This window comes from Zonotrichia leucophrys, chromosome 1, assembly GCF_028769735.1.
Source record: "Zonotrichia leucophrys gambelii isolate GWCS_2022_RI chromosome 1, RI_Zleu_2.0, whole genome shotgun sequence".
Taxonomy (NCBI): Eukaryota; Metazoa; Chordata; class Aves; order Passeriformes; family Passerellidae; genus Zonotrichia; species Zonotrichia leucophrys.
This window is the reverse complement of record NC_088169.1, coordinates 33,826,316-33,846,518: the sequence shown is the minus strand read 5'-3', so window position 1 is coordinate 33,846,518 and position 20,203 is coordinate 33,826,316. Positions and strand designations below refer to the sequence as shown.

The window sequence follows — 20,203 nt, the reverse complement described above, 5'->3', positions numbered from 1 at the left end:
CAGCGGCCGCCGGAAGGGGCGCGGCCCGGTCCCAGCCCCGCCCGCCGCGGGTCACATTGCCCTTCCCGCAGCGCCGCCCTCCCCGGCCCGGCGGCCATCCCCGGCCGGGCTGAGCGCCGCCACACCCGCTGGGCTCGCTGCGGCCGCCGTGCAGCCCGGGTAGGTCATTGCCGTCACCCGCCCCTGCCAACATCCGCGCTGCGCGGATTTTACACTCACAGAAAATCGTAAAGTCACAGAATGGTTTGGGTCGGAAGGGGACCTTGAAGATCGTCCAGTTTGAACCCAGCCTGCCCTGGGTAGGGACTGGGACACCTATGACTACACCAGCCCTATCCAGCCTGGCCTTTACCACTTCCAGAGATAAGACATCCACAACTTTTCTGGGCAACCTGTTTCAGCTCCTCTTCACCCTCACAGTATGGAATTGTTTTCTAATATCTAATCTAAAACATACCTTCTGTCACTTTGATACCATTTTCTCCTGCACTGTCACTACATAAATAGTTTTGCCCCATCTTTCCTATAAGTTTCCTTCAGGTACTGGAAGGCTGCAGTTAGGTGACCCCCGAAGCCTTCTCTTTTGCAGGCTGAAATAAACACAGCCTGTTTGCCATAAGGGAGAGAGACATTTTACTGGGCCAGGTAAAGGGAATGGTTAATGAATCAATTTAATCCAGATCATCCACTCTCAGCATTGCTTTACCCAAACTGCTTTAATCTCATACAAAGTAAATGGATAAATACAGTTACATAAATATTTGTCCTCACACACAAGGAGTCTTTGAAAGTCCTAACAAGCAGCATCAGGGTCAGAGGGTTCTTTGGTTTCTTCGTGACTATCTCTGAGTATGCTTTACACAGCTGCCTTGTAACATTAAGTCTGAACAACCAACACTGCCAAAATACCTGTGGTATCTCCACATGGAAGATGCAGCTCTTTAAACTCAAGACAGTTTTGTCACATCCCTTAGTAAGAGCAGTTCCCATTTTTTTAGTCTTCTCAGGATTTGTGTTGGCATTATCCCAGTCTGCACGTGTAGTTGCTTCATTTTTGCAACACCTGGAAAGACATGGAAACAAAACCAGTCTTGGCTTTCCCTTGTGGAATACCCATGACAAAGCCACTCCTCATAACGTTACCTACTGTGTTATATCTCATTAAAAATGGTCCCTTGCTCTGACACAAAAATTACATTTCCACACCACCCAAAGCACATGGATAAATGTTAGGCCTATTTTATTCTCTAAGGCAACATTCCATTCCCCAGTATAAAACTAATCTAGTATTATTGACATGAACTTTGCACTTACAAAATAGTGTTATATGTGTGTATATATATAAAAATATACTTTAAGATAACAAAGCTGCTAAGAAATTTACAGTAATTACCTACGTACTGACCCAGTAAGACACTGGCTTTTCTGTGTTTTACCAAAAGATATCAAAACTGTGAAGTATTTGAAAAAGTTAACAGCTGGTGAAAATGATTTTTCAAATGGATTAAAAGATTAAAACCAGTGCCACCTAAACCAGTACAGTATAAACAGAAGCAACTAAGTACTGACAGCTCGGTTCAAAGCTTAAAGGACCTAAAGAACTTCATGTGCCTGTGATCATGCCAAATGCTGATAATGTGTATCTGAACATATTCCTGAGTTAAGAATAATGTCTGAAGCAAGTCGATTTAGCCTTCCCCTTCCACTCTTGTCTCTCTCTGCTCTCCTCCCTTCAAAAAGCCCTCACAACCAAGCTAAAATAATAATGAATAAATATCTGAAAATATTCACTCTAATATTAACCTCTAAGAAGTTTAGGGATTTGTGGAACTTCAGTTGTTCTGTTAATCCCCTCTCTTCTGTTTTTTCAGCTGCTAGTTCTGCTTAACATACATGCAACTGTTCAAAGTACAAATTCAATGCTTTGTATTTGGCACAAAATTTGGCACAATAAATATTTATTTCAAAGCCGGGGCTGTGCTCAGTAATGGAAAATACTCAAACTATCTCAGAGTAATTTACAACAGCACAGTATTTCAGGCATGTTGGTTGAATATCAGGCAAGAACTCCAAGCATGAGAATGGTGGTAACCTGCCTAATTTAACCTATTCTCAAAGGGAAATTCAGGTGCACAAACCATCCCTGTGCCCAAGGAATTTAATGAGAGAAGTCAATGTAGGTCCTTTGGTGTGGACAGTGTTTTTTAGGGCTTAGTATCTACTGTGTGTATAAATATCTTGTAAAATTTATAAGGGCAAAGGGCAAAAACACACCTGTACCTCAGGAAGCGTTAACAGGGTCTCTGATGACCACTTCCCTGCTTCCCTATGTTTTGTGAAGACAGCTAAACAAAAAAAAACAACACATCTGTGAGTCTACTTGTGCAACATCTACAGTGTCACAAGGAACTTAAGGGACTCTGGTTAAGACTTAAATTTGTAGAACAAACCACACAAAAATCAACAGGATTTTTTTTTTCTTTTGACTCAATGAAATTTTTGTCTTTAATGCTCTTCCAATATGAACTGCATTGCTGAGATAAATATATTAACTGTGTTGCTGAGATAAATATGCTCAGGATTAATTATGTCCCAGACTTTCAACACCACCTGTGGTGTAAATGGCACATTTGCCTTTACCACAGTGCTGCTGCCTTAGAGGCCAAGCTCCTGACATGCCAAGACAAGGATAACTGAATTTTCTTGCTAACAACATACAGACTCCTTATCCTACCTACTTAAAAATCAGAGATGCTGCATGCAGAAGTGAAAGCCTTTCAAAATTTCTGGTCTATCTTTGTACATTGCATTACTATTATAAATACCTTTACAAATAAAATTGCGATAAAAAATCCATTCCCATATTTTCCACTGCACACATTTAATATTATTGAGGAGCTAGTTTCCTTGTTTAAAGATAACTTTGAATTTTGACTGTCAATAATATCAATGCATCCCCTAAAACACAAATGAACAGAATGGAGCAGTTCTTAATCATAAATCCCACCATTAAAAAAACAAACCCAGCCAACCAAAATCTAAGAGACAGACTCTAAGTTATGTATTTGCCAGTACCTGATACGAGGGGCTAGGAATTTCAGATGAAGAATGAGATGGGCAATCACTGCAGTTTCCAAGCAATTCTTTCTGCAGAGAGCTATTATGACAGAGAGTAAATTAGACTGGTGACACAGACTTCTTTACAGCTGTTGCCACTTGATGCACACCCAGGTGTGGAGCAGTAAATCTTGGAAGAGAAGCTCCAGCAAGTAACCGATGTACAGCAGTGCAGGAACAGAGCACGTGTTAACCCTGAATACACAGTTTGAACTGACTCAAAGCCCAGCAAACATTTTTGCCAGAGAAGTCTTCATTCTACCTGTGAGCAAATTTCAGTCCAATGAAGACATTAAGACTGCAGCCTGCTGGCAGATACTGGTATAGGTCAACTGGCCCTCTGTAGGCCAACTGATCCATACCCAGGCACGAATCTGCTATTCTGGTTAAAAGCAAAGCTGCTATTTTATAAAAGGGTAAATGGAAATAATTTAGGCTTATGAATTGGAATTAGCCTGTAAAGCAGTGTGTAGGAAACTTGATTTCCCTCTGACCCCATTTGCTAAAAACAAGTCACAAAACAAGCATTGAGCTAGAAATAAATCATTTATTTTAAAACAATACAGGTTAATAAATAGATTAGTTATCAGAAAACTTACTAAATAGCCTTTTATAATTTACACAAGGCAAATACAACATGCCTATAACTATTTTTTAAAAAGCAAAGAGAGTAAGCTTGACTTGTAAGCCATTAACAAATCTATATATACATTATTTGGAAGCTAATAAAATAAACTGTTTTTATGTAATTTGTAGTAACTATATTGCAAGAGCATTGAAGCAACCAAACCTGACATTGTATTTTTGTTGCCAACTACCTTTTCCCTACATCCCATTAGAACTACTTTTTACATTCTGGGGAAAAAAAAGGGAAATTAAAAAAAAAAAAAAGAAAAAAAAAAAGAAAAAGTCCCACAGTTAAAAAACAAAAAAAGACTTAAAAATACCCTTTTTGTGTAATCTTTTCCAATATTTTCCACTCTATAGAGCAACTGTCTGGGGAGGGATGTGAACATGGAAGGACCCAACACAATCACAAACAAGAAAGAAAAGCCAAAGTTATTTGAAGCTTTTAAAAAGAAATTTCTTAATCCATAACATTTCAACATTGCTGTCTGATACACTTGGGCACTAGTAATGATAACTGTTGACAACATTGGTGCCTAACACAGTACACATTAAAAATCTGCATTCTGTAAGCCCATAGATAGCACCAAAGAATTATTACAAAGACAACAGGTAACAGATAAACATTTGATAATGCTTGATTTAACAGTAAAACTTCAGTAGTTACACCATCTCAAGACAACCAAGGGAATATTCAAGGGAATATCAGTAGAATCCTTGATGTCTTATTTTTATGAAACAAGAATGTGAGGGGGGGGTACAATGTGCAAACAACTTCCCATTTAAAGCACCCCCTAATTATGAACCCCAAATTTCTTCAAATACAAACCCTGTATTTTTAAAAAATAAAATGAAAGCTCAACCTTACTTTCTACTGTTTCAACAACTTAATCCAGTGTTTTGATTTTTCAGTGCTAGTTACTTCAGAAAAATACATATGTTCCAATAAAATCCATATTATTAATAGGAAGCCTCACTTGTCAAACTGTGGTATGACAGGTTCTTATTAATGTTAGTTGCAGCTCACTAATAAATAGGCTCTATTTACACATACAGAGTCCTGGAAACTCAATACAGCAGATAACTTGTTTAGGTATTTTTCTTTTTTTACAGAAGTACTTGAAGCGTAACAAATGTTTTTTGGTTGTATCAAAAAGGTTTCTATTCTCCTACTGAACATTTGAGGGATTTTTGTGTTTGACACCTAATAGAGATTGTGACTGACAAATGCAAATCCTCCATACACTGAAGGGATAATGATCAAAGAGCTATCCTCAAGTGAGTACCAAGTAAATATGTTTGACAAGTATAACAGAAGGCAGACATAGGGAGTGAAACACCTTTCCTGTGGATTTGAACAGAATTCAAATGCATTCCACCACTGTAATGAATCCAGTTTTTTCATGGGTAGCCTCTCCCACTTCTACTTTGGAATCAGAACTGAAATCATCTGGCTTACAGCTATCAATGCATATAACACAATGAGAATGTGAAAAGGGCAGACCCATGAGGGATGCAGAGCTCAGGAGACAACTATGCACATTTGCTCCCTGAGATGATGGAACTTGGATATCTGTCTTATTCAAAGTGCTTACTTGTCAAAGGGGTGGAAAAAAAGAGGGAACAGCTAAAATTCAACTTCATCAGTGCCTCCTTTTAAATCAGAAAAGCAATGGGACTAAAAAAGGTAGGACACCTGGAAAGAGGAGGGCGTGGGATGGAGGGGGAAAGAATCCTATCAACAGTGACAACAGAAAATGCTAATACATTTCTAAAGTTAGAACTGAACCAGATCCAGGTACAGCAGAACTTGAAAGAACACTGCTACACTGAACAAAGTAGCAAAAATAAAGCTTTCAGTTACTTAGCATTCAAGAAGTAAAAGGCTGCAGATACAAATGATGTGCAAGGCCACGAGAATTTCTTTCACCTTATATGCTGGCTTTTGACGTCTTTGTTTTAAACATCAAGGTTCATTAGACATTTCTAGAAAGCTCATCAGAGATGAGGAGCAGCTGGGGAGAACAGAAGAGAAGAGAACTGTGCTGATATTTATCAGTGGTTACAATGGTCAGAGGACCACAGAACATGGTTGCTACTTTATTCTTCCTCTGCATAGTGAGCACTTAGCAAGTAAACTTCATGTGGTGCAGAAAATGTCAAGGTTTAGACAGGGCAATCAAGTTATTCTGAATCTAAAATTTACTAATAATTTGCATATGCATCTAACATACTAGGACAGGCACTTTATAAATAATTAAGAATTAATTTTCAAACCAACCAAAGAAGGAGTAAGATGAGACCACAATAATTTCCATTCTGACATAAAGATTTTCAGAAAAGTCTTCAGAGATTAAAGGCTAATACAAACAAATACATACAACTCAAGAACTTTCAGCTGAGTTTTGAAAAGACAACTTGACTGCTTCAAAAAACAGATAACATTGTTTTAAAACAAGTAGGTTAGTACAGGTCTCATAACCTATGTGCAATTCCAGGTTCAATCAAAAAAAAAAAAAAAAGGGAATTAACATGACAAAATATGAATGTTTGCTGAGAACCAAGGTACCATCTTCCAATCAATAATGGACAGATGCTAGTTTAACCAGATTTCATAGCCCAATTAACCTCATCTACAATTCTCAGACTTTCTAAGAACCTTGCATAATATTTGAAAATCCATGAAGATGGTCTTTTCTCTGCTAGAGCTACTCTATTTCATTAAGATACCCAGTTACTGCGTGTTGGCCTGTAACAATGCACATTTCTGCCAACTCAAGAGCCATTCCCTGCAATATGGAGTTTTAAAACAACCTTGCAAATAACATAGTAGGGCTCTTACTCCCTCAGAACAGTCCCTTCAGAACACTAAATCTTTTGGATTCACTTTTGCAACTATTGCTGCCATTAGTAGGGCTTACAGCATTCATTTTAAATGAAAGTGGAGGCTGAGTTTTAAGGAAACCTCAATTCAGGTCAACAAAAAACATCACAAGAGCAGACAGTATTACTCCCCACTAATCAACATCCATGGTCCTGTCAGGCAGCCACAAAGCTACATTCATGATTTCTTGATAAAATGTTGTGAATTTTCTCAAATATTGTCTTGTAATTGAGATTTTCTGTTTTCTTGGGAGATGTTCTCATCTAGAGACGTTGAGTTCCACTGTACTCATTTTTGTACTTAGACTGAAACAAATATTCACCGTTTTTCAAGATTTCAACTTTTTGACCAAATGTAAGTAGAACATGAAATTAACTATTTCATTCTTTAACATATCAATATTCTCTAAATGGTTTAAACTGAGCTGTTTGGAGTCATCCTCATCATAGCTTAAGCTGTGTGTACTACTTGTAAAAATATTACAACTGAAGTGTTCACACAAGTCTGTGAATTACTGATCTGAATGGATGTCCCTGTCAGTTACCTAAAACTCTCAGAATGCTTTCATTTTTTCAGTCTTTAACCTCCTTTTCCCACATTACAAGAACATCAGACCATCTTTTTTGAGCTATGAGAAATCTCATGCTCCATTCTCTTTTAAATTACTTTTTTTTTTAATGGTCCCTATTTATTAGCTGTTCAACAAAATGGTCTCCTGCATTTAGTCACTAAACTAAAATAAAGGTATGCTGAACTGATTTCAACACTCCTCATTAGGACTACGAGTTTTTCAGAAGCTGTCAAGGCATCCAGGGGTTTCAGTTCAGGTTTGTAAATTGTTCCAAAAACATATGGTCCTTCTAGATGCTTTATATGTTTAGAATTTCAATATAGTCTGATATTGTAGACAATGAAATTGAATTATTAAACCAGTATAGGCCATCTGAAACAAATACATTCAAAATTATGCAGTATTTTTTGATTGCAAAGGCACTGAAACAGTTCTGAGCTGCTTACAAATAAGCCACAATGTAGGCAGTAAGCCTGTGCATCATTTCCACATCCTTCACAGTCTTTCTACCTGCTCCCACTTAAACACTCTTAGATGAATGCAGTATGTCTTAATGTATGTAAGTTACAAAGGAAAATGCATACCTGGACACTACCATGAGCTGATAAGTAATTACTGAAAGATATTTAAGGGTCCACTGCTCTGAATGGAGAACTCAATTTACAACTCCCCTGTGTCTTCACCGCATGGCTGACAAAGTTGCCAAGACAGTCACTAAAAAGAACAAATTACAGTCCATGATCCAACATTTGTCTGAGAATTCACAGCCTTGATGGTGAAGACATTGCTATACTGAGATTCACAAATTGTTCCACTTACTTTTCCCCTTTTATTTTAAGGTATACATCACTTGTGATGAAAGGTATCAGATTGAGTGCATTAGAAACTGATGTCCTCTGCCCACAGAAATGGTGCCTCAGAAGTCACAATACAAGCTTTCACACAGGTCTGTCAGAATATTCACAGAGCTCTTCTGATGGACTACCTTTTACAGTGAGGAAATACATCGGTCTCTATGCTGACTCAATTAGTAGTTCCAATTAAGGTCATTTATTGTGTTGACTGGGTTACATGGACAGCTGTTCCTTTGAAACTGGATGGAGGCCTCCAGTTCATTTCACATAGGCCACCAAATTGTCAGAGGGTAGTTACCAACCTGAATCCTATTTGAAATAGTGACCTAGAAATGAACAGCTCTGTATCCTTCCCTGAGCCATCCAGTTTCCCCTCAAAAATATTTTAATCTGTCTTCATGTTAGGTTTGTTTAAATCTCCAATATTGAAGTTGAATTCCTTGAAGACTTGTATAAGAACAATTCCAATAGACACTGTGGTGAATCCACAAGCCATGCCCAAAAAATCTACGACTCCTACATTACTCCACTCCCTGAAAAGGATGGCTGAAGCCAGCAGGACTAGAGTGGTAAACACAACATAGTAGATGGCACCAAATACAGAGGAGTCAAAACACTCCAGTGCCTTATTGATGTATCTGAACTGAATGATAATGCTACATCCTAATACTGCCAGAAGTACCAGACAGAGGTACAGAGCCCTTTGACTTGATGGGTTATTGTGAAAGATATCTTGAGCAGCCAGCCCAATGCCTTTTGTGCTGGGAACAGTGAAACTGCCCAAAAGAGAGCAAATACTGATGTAAACCATAATATTAGTAGGTCCATGAGCTGGAGCTATCCAGAAGATAAGCAGGAGAAGCATTAGCAGCACTATGCAGAGATAACCCACGAAAACTGGAAAACAAAAAGAAAACAAGAAAATATCAAGATGAGAACTCTAGGTCTTCTAAAGATTTTAGCAGGCAAATCCTGTCCTAGAGTGACTTTCAGGTGTACATCACAATTAAGATTTGCTATTGAAGATAGACCCAAATCACTTAGCTTCCAGAAATATTGGCATCAAAACCTGATGATGATGTCATGCTCTTTGAGAAAAACAAATAACCATGTAGAAAATTACACACTGTGGCACATTTGAAATGGATTTCAGATGGCTTTTTTAAATCTTATTCTCTTTTCCATTAGGACTATACTCCTTAAATCTCTTATGACAGACAGAAAGATAACACCTCATTTATAAACAGTTCATTAAAGCACAGTGTATAGATCCAGCAAAAGCTTCAACATAAAATTATATCCCACTAAGGTGAGCACATGAGTTAGAACAAAGATGAGGCCATATTATTTACATTATACAATCAGTATACATATAAGAGGAGTGAAAAACATTTCATGCTTTAGAGTTTAAAAAAATACAGAGCCAATGCTCTTTGTTCAGATTTAAATGGTAAACTGAGACTAAGGTATTTGTTTTCCTTTCTTTGTTTGCAGACTTTTTGAATAGCTGATGTTATTAGGTTTGAGTTTCTCTCACTTCAAGCAAATACAAGAAAAACAATAGTTGGCAGTTTGGCGCTTAAGCAAGAAAAATAAAAATGAGCCTGGAACATATTAGTACCAGTGTGTGTCCTCCAGCAGCTGGTGAGAAAGAACAGGCATTTCAGCATATGTCTCAACAGCCTATTTCTCCATACCTTTATTGTGCAAATAAATCTGGGAACACAACTGGTATTTAGTATAAACTTTTAATTAAAAAAAACATGGAGAAATAAAGGAGAGAAGAAAGACAGTATTTTTTTTGTTTTGTATAAAACAAATTGAGGTCCTAGATTTACACTTTTCATCTCTAAATAGCAAGATACAGTCTTTTCATAATGTTATAAAATTTCAAGTTCAACTGGCCATTGTTCTGAGCTTGCTGTGCAGGATGTTTTCAAAAGTATCCATGTTTTCCTTTCTGCACACATGTCCCAATTAATACAACAAGTTCTAAGAAGAGCAGGGCATAGTTTTCTTACACAAAACCTGTATTGATTTGCCTCTGTCACATTGTGATTTCTTCATCAGTCAATTTCCCTACCTGGTAGAAGTGGTAAGCCTCTTAGCGTGTTCCTGCTCAACATCAGAAAATCATGAATTAATGAAAAAACAAACTACCTGGATTTGTAAGCTTCTCTTCAAGCTCAGCCTGAGTTGTTACACTCTCGGACTTCGGGGAATGGATAATGAGAACAACAGACCCAGCACAGCTCAGCAAACATCCCAGCTTGCCAAGAATGTTCAGTTTCTCTTTCAGCAGGTAAGAAGCTAAGATGGACCTTTGAAAAGAGGAAGAAAACCAGAAGTTTGACTACATCCTGTTGAAAATGTTTAACGGTGCTGTGCCATAAGAATTACCCTTTTAAAGAAATGCTGACAAATTCTCAAAATGTATTTCTGACTTATCTGAGGAAAGATTTATCCATTTGCAGTTTTACTCCATCCTTGACATCTCACCTTAGGAAAAAAAACCAAAACAACACAACAAAACAAGACACAAACCCCAGCAAAACTTCTAGCCACAACACCCCAAAAAGCAAAACCACATCACCCCCTCAATCCTGCCCCCAAACAACTGAAACCCCCAAACCAGACATCTGACCCCCGAGATAGACATCTACCCACTACCAATTTGGTGAGCTGTCACAAAGCCCCATTTTATAGGTGCTAAGCAGTCAGGAGATAAAAGTGACCTTTGGTTACACAGATCCCAGGGCTGGGCTCAGACGTAGCTGACCAAAGTGAGCAAAAATATGTGGCCTAGGTTAAAATAATGGGAGGTATTTAAAGCACCATCAGTGTGCTTCACAGTGATAGAGCTAAAGACAGACATGAAGAATGCCATCTATACTCTGAAGCAGATGACCAGTGCAGGCAACAGAAAAATCTCAAGGTAATGCACAGCTTTGTTTTCAAAGAGTTGTGCTTTTTCACTGCAGCAGTTCAACAACTGTAATTCATCTATTCACAAAACATTAGTTACATATTAAACTCCTTAAACTCACTGCCTTTTCTGTGCCTCCCACACACATAACTTCTAAAAAGCCAGGGGCATGCATGTGCAAGGAACTCCCTTGAGTTTTCCTCCTTGGCAAGAGGCCAGATCCAATAAAATGAAATCAGCATCAATAAACACACGTGGGCTATGGATAGCTGGATAGAGAAAGACTGTGAGACAAAAGGAAAGATCTACATAGTAAGGGAACTGTGAACAAGAGGATAGGCAGAAAAGTCCAGAACAATCGCAGAAAAGGGAGGAAAAAAAAAGTTTATCTGTTTGAAATCACAGTGAGAACTAAAAGCAGAAGATACTGAGGAAAACTGTTCTTCACTGCCTTCCCCCAGCCATGCTTTCCCGGGGAAAACAGGAATAAGTGACATTGTAACACATCATGAACAGCCATAAGCCTGACATTTCTCAGTGGACCTCCAGTGAGCACTGAGTCCATCTGACATTTTATTAAGTAGTAATGACATCCAGATAAGAACAAGAAAAGCAAACTCTTACCCAAATGGAACGCCAAGAGCTCCCAAGGGCGTCACTAGCACAGTTGGGACTGCAGTGTAGGCCAAGAAATTCCCTATTTGACCCAGTGCCACTGTCAAGAGAACCAGAAATAAGCCTTTAAATCCCTTTGTAAAAACAAGTAATCAAAACTTGCCCAATACTGTTTGGGAAAGACTGACCTAACTAGAAAACAGATGTTACAATTTGCTTAGTTCTGTTAATTTTGCACGTAAACAAAATGGCTGGAAATTTTCTATAGTTTTGTATTTGTTAATACAAGATTTATATTTGCCACACAAGAATATCCAAGTGGGCACAGTAAATTATCTCATTTGTAATTTCTCTTAGTTAAATATAAATAAGACTATGAATTAGAAACACTCATGGATTATAATCACAGTATTACACTCAAATATTTGTATGAGGAGGGGTAAAAGTATATATAATCCATGGTTTCATCCTTAGAATGTGCATTCTCATAAAACAAATGTACTTGATTATAGTTCCTAACAGCAGTGTTAGTTTTTGGGGGAAAACAAAGACAGCGCTGAGGAATCTGCTACTGAAACACTAAGCACATGCATAAGGGCTCTTCAATATACTACACCAACTTTTCGTAACTATGTAACATACAAAGTCATTCCTGATAACTACAAAAAGAACATGCCTGACAAGACACAGTAACAGCCTCAACCTTATTTCTCTTTTTCCAGTAAAAGTAAATTCCAAATTTACCACAGTATTGCACATCACAGCTGTGACAACAGTTCATGTGTTCAAGTTTTCAGTTAAAAAATAAAAGCTAGATGGTTTTGCAAGTGCTGGCAAGTTTATAATAGGTCAGCATACTTGCATAGTTACAGGGTCTGTGGTAACTGGCAAGAAGCTGGAGATTGAGCACAAATTACAGCTCAAATTTCCAGTTGCTGTTAAAAGCCATTATCAGCATTTAGAAACATTTCAAGAATCCAAGATGTCTTTATGCTCAGGCTGGCACTGCCCTCAACTATCAAATGTCATTACTATCATCCAATTTTTTTACATCTGCAAAGCACTCTGCAAACATTAATTAATTTACCAATTTAGCTCACATTATCAGTAGAGCTGAAGACCTGTGTAACCTACAGGAAATACGAAGGAGACAAAAAAACTTGCAAAATTGCAGAGTGTGGAAAAATTATACTAATTAAATTCACTGAGGCTTTCTCTGTGCAGGAGTGAGACACAGAAATTGATGAGCAGCAGCATTTCTGAGGCACAAGAGATAGTGGTGATCTCCCTGTCCCTAGGAACAGAGTAACTCAGTTATCAGCCTCAGGCTGTTTGGAGATGTATGCAGCAACTCTGGCATTATCTTCAAGGCATCTGAAGGCATTGGGGCAGATCTTGGACGGAGAATGGTGCACAGCTGGCACTCTGCATTTCTGCAGATGACATACATTTCCAAATGACTCGGACAAAAGGGTGCTTTTTTTGGAGGTCAGGTGACTGAACTTTCTGTTGGAAGGACTCTTAACAGATGGCATCAACATCAATCCATAAAGTAGCTTCTGTCTCTGAAGCTTCAGTCAAATGGAACATATTGTAAGGTAACTGAACTTACTGGAGATTTTCCAATCACCATGTAGTAGTAACCAGTAGTAGGAGCAGTCCCTTACCACCACAAATGACAGACCAGGACTAGTTAACACCAATTAAAAAAAGGAGATCAGTGGTTGTTACCATCTACCCAATGTTGAGGACCTTTGCTGCCAACCTTTCCAGTCCTCTCTGAACAGAAATTCCTCATCAGATACAGCAGTGCTGTAAGTCAAGACATGACTTCAGTTCTTGAAGGCACACCAAGCTTTTAATAGAATAAACAAGTACCAGTACCCTCAAAGTTACTGCAAAACCTGATGCACACTGGCATGTCTCCATTAGCAAGGAGACCAGGAGTAGACCTGAACTGCAAAGGATACCTATTCTAGGCATGCCAGGGGCTTTACTTCAGACAAACTTCAGCCTGCTCCCGCTAACTGAAAGTCTATTTGCAGCTCACATGCATCAAGTGCATTAAGTATGTTCCTAGAATTCATCTTCCAACCTAGTTTCATTTTAAAGACCAGGTCAGGAGCCCCAAGTCTGCTATGAAATGTGAAATACAGCCCAATCTGTAGTGACAAACAGGAGATACACTTCACAAGTGTGCTCCCCATGTATAATACAACACTAATGCAGATGTTTTCACTGTAAGAACCAGCCACATCACTGCTGCTATCAAAACCTGCACTGAAACTAATTAATTAGCCAATTAATTAGTTTAATGCTCATTGAAACACCTGTATACATGCTGCAATCACTCTTTTGACTACAGAGTAAGGAAATGTGCAGAATGTGCAGCCCTTCCTCTGAAGTCTTCAATAATCCAGTGGATCCCAGGGCCCCCAAATGGTTGGGCAGCATTATGCTGAGTCAGCATGCCAACACAGAAACACTTATTCACCATCTGAACAAACACCATGAGAACAAGTTGATAGAGTTTATGTGGTTTTTGTTAGTCATATAAACTCCAAATTCTCTGCTTGAGAAAATGATGTCAGCTGCTATCACTTCACCCAGATAACTGGGGGCTTTGCTAATTCCACAAGTAACACCTTTCCCCGCAGAGCCCTTCTCTGCATCCCATAGGTGCCTCCCTGGCCCTTGCTGCTGCTGTTTGTGACTGTGCTGCCATTCTGAGTCTGTAATATCCACAAGCAGCTCTTCTTGCTCAGTTCCTTGGTAAAGCCACTGAGGTTTTGTTTGGAAATACCTGCATCTAGCCACTGGAAAAAAGCCAGCTGATACCATTCCCTTCAGCTGCTTTGCCTTCATTCAGTTCAGTCAGCTCTTTTAAGCATGAAATTGTTTTCTCTGATTCACCAAGATAAGTCCTGTAATAAAACCTCCCTTTTTTTAACTCCTTCTGCTCAAGGATTACAGATGGGAGCCTCAGGAGTGAACAGCGACTGATGCACAGATTTACTTTTACTTAGGCAGTAGTGATCCTGTCAGGGGAGGAAACTGTCAAAGATCTACTTAAACTCAGGTTAAATCAGCTGAGGACTTTTCTTCTGAAGCTCTGTTGGCTTCTACACTTGCTGTGAACTTTGTCCTTCAATGGGATCTCTTGGTTTTCATTCCTTTTGCATAGCTTTAAGACAACAAAACCAAAAATCAGAGACCTACCTTGCTGCCACAAAATCAGAGGCAAAACTGGACCCATATACTTCTCAGAAACAGCATCAGAACTTTCCAAATAATTCACAAAAGGCTGGTTTAGAATCTAAAAGTGGGGTATGATTCTAAACTTGTGGGTAGAACCAGGGCTCATGTAAGAGGAGAAAGCTAGCTGCTCCCCATGCTCCAGATTCCCATCAGAAAATGAACTCGGTGTTAGCAGAGTTACAAAGATATTAAGGGTAAAAGTACACTGATCTCATATCAGCACCACAAAAGGCTCTGCATTAATCTTGCAGATTAAAAGCAAAACTGAAACTGTATCTGTTGAACAAGAAACCAAAAGCATTTTGGTTTTTTTTTTTTCTAATTGTTTGGTCAAATGCTTTCTGATCTAAAACATAACGTGTTCAATGAACCCTTTTGTGCAGAGCAACAATTTTTAATTCAGCTTTGACTTTTATTAAAAATGGAGCAAGCCAGTGCAATACAGAGACACAAACCATGCAGGAACCCAGAGTCAGAGCAGTGTGTGGCTGCCAAGGGCTGCAAGCACCAAATGGTTTAGAAATGTGGAAAGATGGCTGACTCATGTTTGTCCCAGCTCTTTGCCTGTGCAAACACCACCAGGCTTGGTAGCCATGGTAAGAGTTTACTAAAAGTGGAATATTTCTAGGGATGGAAATTTCATGACAAGGAAGTTTAAGATTCAAGATGAAAACCCAGATTTCCTGACATCTCCTATCACCATCTAAGCAAAGCTCCCTTTAAAAAAAAAATTAAAACTTTTCAAGATACTTACTTGCAATAGTGCCCGACCACCATACTATATCAGTTAAGTATGAAGTACCTGGAAGTACAGGAAAATGTATTAGAAAAATATGAAATCACAGTATTGGAACTATGAAACAACAGTCTCAGTTATTAAAGACCTTAATCTTAAAACTATTCTTCAAGGCAACTGAATCTGAGATTTAAAAAAAACAAAAAAAAAAAACAAAAAAAACCCAAAAAAAAAACCACCAAAAACAAACCAACAAAAAAACCCAATATTGGATTTGGCTTATGTTTCCAAGCAAGACTTTCTTAAGACAATGTGTTAGTCAGAAGTTCTGGTTTCCAGTTTGAAGTACCACCTATGTGACACTAATGCAGTATTGTGTAGAAAAGCATCCAAAATGTCAACAAATGCTTCTGAGGGTGACATTTAAACATACAAATTAAAACCACTTCTGGGAGAACTGTAAACCTATGGAAACAGAACATGAATTGGCTCAGTTAGTTTGCTAATACAACCTCAGTGAAATTTTATCAGAAAAAATGTAGCTGAGAAATTGTTTCGGCAGTTTTGGCACACAGGTTTGGCAGGACCATTGTGTCGCCTTATCTTCCTGCATTTAAGCATTGGAAAGTGCTCCAACTGAAGCCTCTGAATTTCTAACATAGTTCAGTTTCAGTGAGGAGTAAAATCTCTGCATTGTCCCCAGTGCTTCCCAAACTGGAGGGTGTTTATCTTCACTGTCAGATTATAAGCTCTTGCCTTGGGATGTGCCCAGGTGGAGCCTGTGCACCACAGAAGTTCTGCTCCTGCAGAACATCAAGGCTCATGACCACTTCCTGAACTAAAGGATGGCCTTCTCTGAGCACAACCTTGGCATCAAGTCATGCTCCTATGTTTTGCTCCTCTTTCTAGCAATACAGCTCTGCATTCATTTGGGAAGATGCCCTCTCAAAAGCTGCTGGAGTAGTAGGCAATATTGTACCTACTCTGAAATCCCAAATGGAAGGAAAACACAGCCATCACTAACTCTGGAGACATATAAAGTATTAAGCACTTGGAAATCACACTACACAATTGAAAAGAGATGAAATATGACTAATGAAAATGGCCAGCTTTAGAGTGGGCGTAGTAATTTTTTAGACTTTTGTTATTGCATATAAAATAAAAACACTGTTGGGGGCAGAAATTATAGAAAATATTGACTCAAGTAAGGTAACTTTGCAAAATATTTGTCACCCACTGCTGTTTCTAACTAGACAAGGATTGCTAATTACAGCAATACTATATTATTGATTCAAGAGAGAAGACAGAAGAGACTTGAAGTGCCTCCTTGTTAATTATACAACACCTGCTGAAGACAATGGAAAGAAGACATCATTTGACACTGGCCATCTCAGACTCACAGCTCCAACTGCTAATTCAAGGCAGATCCCTACTGGTTCATAACACAAAATAGAGAAAAGCCTGGGGTATTTTCCTGGATGCCTCCTCACTGAGCATCCCAATAGAAAGAACTACAAAATGCTCAGCAAGATGCACAAACACCAGTAATATCTTCAAAACAGGAAGTTTTACAGCTGCTAGCACTGAGAAAACAGGCACATGCCTGTCACTCACTTAACCCAGTGCTCCACTGAAAGCTCTTCAGGATTAAGTACAGTCTAAATGGAAACTTCCTCCAGCTGCCTTGGGTTGCAAAATTATTCTTTTTCTCTTCTGTTTTCTCATTGTTTCCCTTTAAAAAAAAAAAGTTTGTATTTATGATGCAAACGTGATCTCTCTGTGGACAATCAAAATGGGTTACAGCCATCTTGGAGGGAAAGGGAGACTGTGCTTGCAAAACAAAAGTTTGTCTGATGCCTTTAGATGTAAGGTCATTGCAGAAAAAGCAAAAAAAAATTTTTAGATCAGGCTGCCAGGTTGTAGTAACATAGTTACAAGCTTGCTTTGCTCCACTGCATTCACCCTGAACATGCTAGATGCAGCAGGCAATAGAAATGCAAATACAAATATATCTACCTATATATATATATATTTGTATATTATACGTATGTGCACATATAGGGACATATTTACATACGTGAAAAGTATACAGAGAAAATACTTTGTCCTGGAACTAAAAAGAATTTTTCATCAAAAAGAGCTCCTAGAACTTATGGACACATGCTCATACACAGACACCATCACCTACAAAAATAAATGGCTATTGACCACAGTAATACAATTCAGAGGCATGATGCAACCTGTGTTTACAGTCTTCTCCTTACATAAAAACATGATACTAAAAACAAATAAATAAATGTTTTAAAATTGCATTTTCCTATGTTCAAAGCACGAAGATGCAACTAGAAAATGCTGTTCAGCTGCATGCTTTGGGGAGCTCAAGTTTCAAAATAAAATTCAGAAGATCTTCACACTCGTGAATTTACAGCTTTGTTTTGGCTACACTGTCTAGACAGCACAGTCAGTTCCTGAATATGTTCACCTCAGGAAATAATAATGAGGCATGGGATTTCAATATGAAAAATAGAAGAAATATTATGTTAGAAGAAATATTTATGTTACTGATCCGTCTCTTCTCAAAAAGTGGAAACCTCCACATGACTGATACAACCTGCGTGTGTCTGTGGAAGCGCTGGAATAAAGAAGCAACACGATGTGCTGGTGCTGTTCATGGCAAGAAACTATCTGAGCCACAGAAACTGGTGGTAAAGTCCCATAACTACATGAGAAAGAAGAACCTGTGTATGGGCAGGAGCGCAGACAGCACTCAAGTCCCAGTGCAGTGTTAGAGCGTGTCAGACCAGGGCTCTGCCCGTACACCGGGGGCTGTTGGTGATGCGCAGTTCCCCAGCGCTGACACCCCCTGACCGACCCGCACCGCACCGCGCCTCCGCCTCTCCGCTCATCTATCACCTGCCCTGCGCCTCGAGCCAGCCACGGAGCTCTCCTGCCAAACACGCTTAGGTGACACACTGAAGCCGGCTCCCCGCTCCAGACGCCGGGAAGGTGTCCCGCACACAGGCGGCACGGGCACCCCCCGGCACAGGCTCCGACCCAGCCGAGGGTGCAAGTCCTGCTCGCCGGGCCGGGTCCCTGTGCAGCCCGTCCGCCTGCCGCCCTCCGCCCCGGGCCGGCACCGCCGCAGCGCGGGGAAGGCTGCGGGCGAGGGAGGGAGGGAGGGAGCGGCCCCGCCGGGGGAGCCGAGGCCCCGCACACCTGGGAGGGTACCGGGGCGCGGAGGGAGGCCAGGAAGCCCCGGGAGCGGCGCTCCCACCCGCGGCCACCGCGGCGCCGGGCCCCTACCTCTCCCGCGGGCCCGCACGATCCCCTTCTTCTGCAGCACGAAGGTGGAGCCGTTCACCAGGCTGGAGACCACGGCCACGCTCAAGCCCAGCGACACGGCGGCGGGGCCGGGGCTCTGCGCTGCCCCCTCGCCCGCTGCCGCACCGACCGCCATCCGCATGGCCCCGCCGAGAGCTGCAGGCGCGGCGGCTGCCCGGGCCCAGCGCTCCCGGCAGCGGCTCTGCGCCGGGACCCGCCCTGCGCTGCGCTGCGCTGCGCCGCGCCGGGGGCGGCTCTGGGCGGCAGCGGCGGCTCCTGGCGCGCGGCCCGCCGGGCTCGGCAGCACGGTGACGTCATGGCCGCGATGCCCCGCGGTCCGGCCGGGTCGGTACCGCTGGCTCTGGGCCCGGCGAGCCGGCCCACCCCGCTGCGAGCCCGCCCGCCCCGCCGCCGCTGCTCTCGGCGGGGGCAGACACCGGGCAGAGGCTCGGAGCTGCCTACGTTCGTGGGCAGGGGGTGCGCGGTGATGTGAACCAGGGGGATGTGGAGAAATGCGCACAGGGATGTGGAAGGAGAGTCACAGCAGGGCGAAGGGATGCGGAAAGACAGAGGGATGCGAGAAGACGTGCAGAGCGATGCGGTGTGCAGGACAGAGGAGTCCCGCCGGGCCAGAGTTTCAGGCGTGCGAGCAGCGCTTCTTTCCAGCGCTCTCGCTTTCCCGTGGGGTTTCTAAAATCCACGTTGGCTCCCGGTCCGCCCGAGAGCCTGGGATGTTGTGGCGGCAGGGCCAGGCGGGGGTCGGGGCTGCCACTGCAGCCCCACCGTGACCTGCAGCTGCCCCTCCATCCCCCCTGCCAGGCCAGTGTGAGGGGCAGAGCCGGACAATCAGCCAGGCGCTGTGTGGCTGCGCCCTGGGAAAGCCTGGCCTCTGCCGGGAGCCACGCACGCTGCCTGAAAACTGGGGGATCCCTAATCCCTCCTGCAGTAAATCCAGTAATCCACTTTTACTTCCAGGAAAAATTCACTCTCTTCCAATGGCGCAGAGCAATGTCACATTCTAACATTTATGATCCTCCTTTCTTAGCTATCATTCAGCATCTTCCAGGTCCTGGGAGGGCAGGAGCAGAAGCCATCCTGCCATTGCAGAAAAGGGCTGGAGGTCGCTCTGGCAGCAATACAGCTGGGCCATCACAGGGCCACTTCTCTTTGAGAGACCTCAGTCTCTCAAAGATGCAGTGCTGAGCTGAAAGTTATATTCCTTGCTCAGCAAAACATTTGGTAGCAGGTATCTCACTGCAGTTCCTACTGTTTCCAGATATATGTTGAAATAAAT

At 41.2% G+C, this 20,203-nt stretch overlaps 1 protein-coding gene and 1 long non-coding RNA gene across 2 annotated transcripts; both read right to left on the bottom strand.

Moving 5' to 3' along the window:
• Positions 1-703: 703 nt before the first annotated feature.
• LOC135448825 (uncharacterized) lies at positions 704-3,510 on the bottom strand. The gene is made up of 3 exons (XR_010440593.1): positions 3,076-3,510; positions 2,275-2,345; positions 704-1,063 (listed from the first exon to the last, which is right to left on the bottom strand). It is a non-coding gene; the product is annotated as an uncharacterized LOC135448825 (long non-coding RNA).
• Positions 3,511-3,644: 134 nt separating this feature from the next.
• NIPA1 (NIPA magnesium transporter 1) lies at positions 3,645-19,227 on the bottom strand. Its single transcript, XM_064711417.1, is given in 6 exon segments — positions 3,645-8,950; positions 10,214-10,374; positions 11,604-11,694; positions 15,607-15,654; positions 18,892-19,200; positions 19,203-19,227. Coding segments are annotated over 6 exon segments (1,146 nt in total). The 3' UTR covers positions 3,645-8,438.
• Positions 19,228-20,203: the final 976 nt, after the last annotated feature.